General features: G+C 40.1%; 1 protein-coding gene across 1 annotated transcript; it reads left to right on the forward strand.

The window, feature by feature from the left end:
• The first annotated feature begins 1,593 nt into the window (after positions 1 to 1,593).
• Positions 1,594 to 4,131, forward strand: LOC132316568 (uncharacterized). The gene is made up of 3 exons (XM_059815044.1): positions 1,594 to 2,130; positions 2,256 to 2,454; positions 3,698 to 4,131. The coding sequence occupies exons 1-3, from the start codon at positions 1,594 to 1,596 to the stop codon at positions 4,129 to 4,131; spliced, it is 1,170 nt and encodes a 389-aa protein (XP_059671027.1).
• The last annotated feature ends 696 nt before the right edge of the window (positions 4,132 to 4,827 follow it).

Consider the following 4,827-nt stretch of genomic DNA (forward strand, 5'->3'; position numbering starts at 1 on the left):
ATTCGGGTTACTCATATTACTAATACTTACACAAAAAATGTAATATGATCTTGAATTAGTTTTACATTAAATTACTCTTAAACAAGAAAAAAGTTTAAAGACTTTTTTTTGTAGATTTTTAATAAATTACAAACAAAATTTTAGAAAATTAATTTTCCTAAATGTTAACATACAATAAGTTAAGATTTAATAAAAGAAGTTGAAAAGAAAAAAAGTAATCATAGTTTAAATATTATATATAATGTATTTAAAAGTAAAACTATATATGAAAATAATATTAGAATTCGGGTTCGGGTTGGCTCGGGTTGCTAGCACTTCAACCCAACCCAAGTTGCACCCCTAATGCTAATGTTATTAGTATCAAAATAACATTAATATTTTTTCTTCTCTAATCATTTCCAACATTGCATTCGAAATTCGTAGTTTTGAGAGAAAATTATTGATATTCTGAAACTCATTCGTGTATAATTATAGATATATTATTATTATTACTTAATTAATATAATGTATAATTGTAAAACCATAGTGAAATAATTTATATATAGATTATGGAGGGAAAATTCCCACCAACCACAACATACCACGTGGCAATAAAAGAATAGTCCATTGCTAACTGAAACCACCCAGAAGCCCATTATCAACCGGGAGCCCAATAACGAAAAGACCACAAACATGTCAAGTCGACCCGATTAACGAAGGAAGCTCCATTTGACATAAAACAGATCAAGGGTCAACCCGATCACGATTAGCCCATAACTCCATAACGCCCGCCAAAAAAGAAAGGGGTGCACGATCAGTAAGCATAAACACCCACGTTTAGAAAACCGCTAGTAACGGCTCCATGTAATTCTCTGTATAAAGCTTATAAATAAAGAATGAATGAGAATGGAAAGGGATCGAGTTCCCATCATTGTTTCTTTCTTGAAATTGTCTGTTATCTCTTTTATTTTCCGTATAATTTCTTTGATTTATTTCTTTAAGTGTTCGGGTGTGAAAATTGCACCTACACTTTGGCGCCATCTGTGGGAATTCGATACAAAAAAGTCTATTTTTTACCACTTTAATGCGACATCTCTCCGGAATAGAGACATGATCAGACGCTGCACGACAAGATATCATATAAAAAATGCGTGAAAAGATGCAAACACAATTTGACGTCCTTCGGCGAGCCAACGAAGATAGCACAGAACAGATTAATGAGCTAAGACAGGCTCATGAAGCCAACATAGCGCAAATTAATGTTTTATGCCAGGAGAATGAAGGACTTCGAGCCAACACTCGACCAATTGATCCGCTGATCAACCCATAACCCGAGCATCAGAACGAAGATCCACCTCTGGCGCTTGGACCAAATAACCCTCCCCTTCAACGGAGGGTCTCACGGCAACCAATCGACAAAGCGTTGGATCAAAATGATATCGAAGAGATAACAAGCCAATCCCGTTTCCTAGGAAATACCACGATGGAAGGACCTTGAACTACCAAGGCCCAGCTTTAAATGACTATATAGAGTAAGGTAGAAAAGAAGTATGGATCCCAGTTGATGATCAACAATCACCAGGGAATGATTTTATTGTTAGATTTCGAAAGGAAATGGATGAGCGGATCAAAGGGCTTAAGGCCCAAACACCTGAGGACATGGCGAGAGAGTTCACTGCTTCGATAGTGAAGACTCCCTTTTTGGATGAAATAGAATGGGTGGCAAGACCCAAGAAGTTCACAATGCCAAAGTTCACCAAGTTCAACGGAACTGGAGACCTCCTCCAACATCTCAATCATTACACTCAGGAGATGACATTGGAAACGCATAATGATCCATTCATATGCAAAATCTTTCCATCCAGCCTAACAGGAGTAGCCCTGGAATGGTTTAAGAACTGCCCGTGTAAGTCCATTTTGAACTTTGAGACACTATGCATTGCGTTCCTGGCACAGTATTGCAGAAACAAGAAGCAGAAAAAGACTATTGCTAATCCCTTCATGATTTGGCAAATGAAGGGGGAGGGTTTACAAGCCTTTCTTACTCAATTCAACATGGAGTCTTTAGGTATCCCGGATTGCAATCAGGATACAGCCATAGAGGCATTCAAGATAGCTATGGTGCAAGGCTCACATTTTCATTCCTCACTGGTAAAAAAGACCCTAGCTAACATGTCGGAGTTAAACTCGAGAGTATAAAACTACATCAGACTTGAGAAAAGAAGGAAATGACAAGGCAATAAAGATCAACTCTGGTCGCGGTACAAAACTGACAGAAAAAGAGCCCGAGCAGGTCAAGGGCTCATCGAGAACCCTCGAGTATCGAGGGGAGAACTCTGGAGAAGAAATCCAGAATAGCCGAGAAAGTCACACCTCTTAAGGTAACACTAGTAAGGTTGTATCAGGAGGCTAAGGATAGAAACATTTTCCAGATCCCACCACTAATCAGACAACCAATGGAACAAAGAGACCAAAGTAAGCACTGTGCATTCCATAATGATTTCGGTCACCTAACCGCGGCAAACAATCATCCTGTTTGAGTAATCAATATGATTCATGGTCGTTTGGAAGAGGATGAACAACCAGAAATTTTTTACAAGATTCAACTCAAGCAAGCCCACAAGCTACGAAGGGTCAGCGAAATCAACGCAGTTGAGTATAAGTAGAGTTTGGTGCATGTCTCCTTCCATGAGGGAGACCTCAAGAGGATACAAAATCCACATGAAGATCCACTAGTGACCAGTCTGCTAGTAGCCAATTGTTTGGTCAGGTATATACTGATTGATCCAGACAGCAGTGCCAACATCATAACAAAGTGGACATTCGATCAACTGAAGTTGGCCTTTGATCAGATCTGCTCCACTAGAAATCCCCTGGCAGGGTTCAATGGAAGAAGGGTGGAACCTCTAGGCATAATCATGCTATCAGTCACTGCAGCCAAATGATATTTAAAAGAGAACTTTATGATTATGGATATCCACCCAACCTATAACCTCTTAATGGGTCGATGATGGATCCACTGAATGAAAGGAGTCCCATCAACTCTACATCAAGTCATGAGGTGCACTGGCCCAAATGGTTGAGAAGTCATCGATATATGGGGGGATTAGGTGATGGCAAAGAAGTGTTACCATACTACGGTTTGTCTAACTAATAAAGGAAAACAATTACCAGGCTCTTCCTCTCCCGAAGAGAGTAAGGAGTCAGAAGAAGAACATCCAACCAAAGAACCCCTAGAGGCCGTGCAAATAATCACAGGGGATGAACACAAGCTAACCTATATGGGGACACTCTAATTAGCCCAGAAAAAAAGGAAGAGTTGACAAAAATCTTAAGGCAGAATGCCGATATCTTCGCTTGGAATCAATGGGACATGCTAGGAATTGACCTACATGTAGCATGTCACAGCTTGAACGTGGACCCAAGCCACCACCTAGTGAAACAAAAGTAGAGGAGGTTGCCTTTGAAAGAAAAAAAATCATTGCTGAAGAGGTCGATCGACTTCTGGAAGCAAGATTCATCAGAGAAGTCCAGTACCCTCAATGGTTGTCAAATGTAGTCATTGTCTAGAAGAAGAATGGCAAGTGGAGAGTATGGATCGACTTCACTAACCTGAACAAGGCTTGCCCGAAAGATAGCTTCCCACTACCCAAAATCGATCAGATGGTGGATGCTACGACCGGGTATGATAAACTAACTTTCCTTGTTGCTTATTAAGGTTACAACCAGATGCCGATGGACCCTTCAGATGAAAAGAAAACTTCTTTCATTACCGAACGTGGGACCTACTGTTACAAAGTAATGCCCTTCGGACTAAAGAACGTAGGGGCAACTTATCAACAGCTAATTAATAAAGTGTTCGAAAAGCAGATCGGCCGAACAATTGAGGCTTACATAGACGACATGGTTGTAAAAAGCAAGGATAAGAAAGATCATCTGCAAGATGTATTCGACACTCTCAGGGAGAATAAAATGATGTTAAATCCAGTAAAGTGTTTCATTTGGGGTTTCCTCAGGCCAATTCCTCAGTCATTTGGTGAACAAGAGAGGAATAGAGGCAAACCCTGCCCAGTTGACAAAACTGCTACAGAATTAAGAACCTCAAACCATGAAGGAAGTCCAAATTATCACCGAGAGAATAGCGGCTCTTAGCCACTTCATAGCTAGGTTGTTGGACAAATGTTAGCCCTTCTTTGATGCAATCAAGGCTAGAAAGGGAGACATCTGGGGGGAAGAGCAGCGAGAAGCTCTCATAAAACTCAAGGAATATATGACAAGCCCTCTAATTTTATCTGCCTCAGAGCCAGAGGAACCATTGTACCTCTATCTGGCTGTATCCCAATCAGCAACCAGCTCAGCCCTAGTAAGAGAAGTGGGTAAGAAGCAACACCCGGTCTTCTATTCCAGCAAAACCATGACTAATGTAGAAAACAGGTACTCGATGGTAGAAAAAGTCATCCTCGCTTTAGTCTAAGCAAAAAGGAAGCTTTGACATTACTTTGAGGTTCATCGGATAATAGTCCCCACAACACATTCGATCAGAGCAATCCTCAGTAAGCCGGTGTAGGTGCAATTTTTCACACCCGAACACTTAAAGAAATAAATCAAAGAAATTATACGGAATATGGAAAATAAAATAGATAATTTTTGCAAGAGAGAAACAATGATGGGAATTTAATATTTTCTCATTCTCATTCATGCTTTATTTATAAGCTTTGTACAGAGAATTATATGGAGCCGTTACTAGCAGTTTTTTGGACGTGGGTCTTTATGCCCACTAATATCGTACCCTTTTCTTTTATTGCGGGCGTTATAGAGTTATAGGCTAACCGTGGGTGGGCTGGCCCT

The sequence above is a fragment of the Cornus florida genome, unplaced genomic scaffold (genome assembly GCF_030987335.1).
Source record: "Cornus florida cultivar Cherokee Brave unplaced genomic scaffold, ASM3098733v1 CherokeeBrave_3.0.0_Hap2_Chr07, whole genome shotgun sequence".
Lineage (NCBI taxonomy): Eukaryota > Viridiplantae > Streptophyta > Magnoliopsida > Cornales > Cornaceae > Cornus > Cornus florida.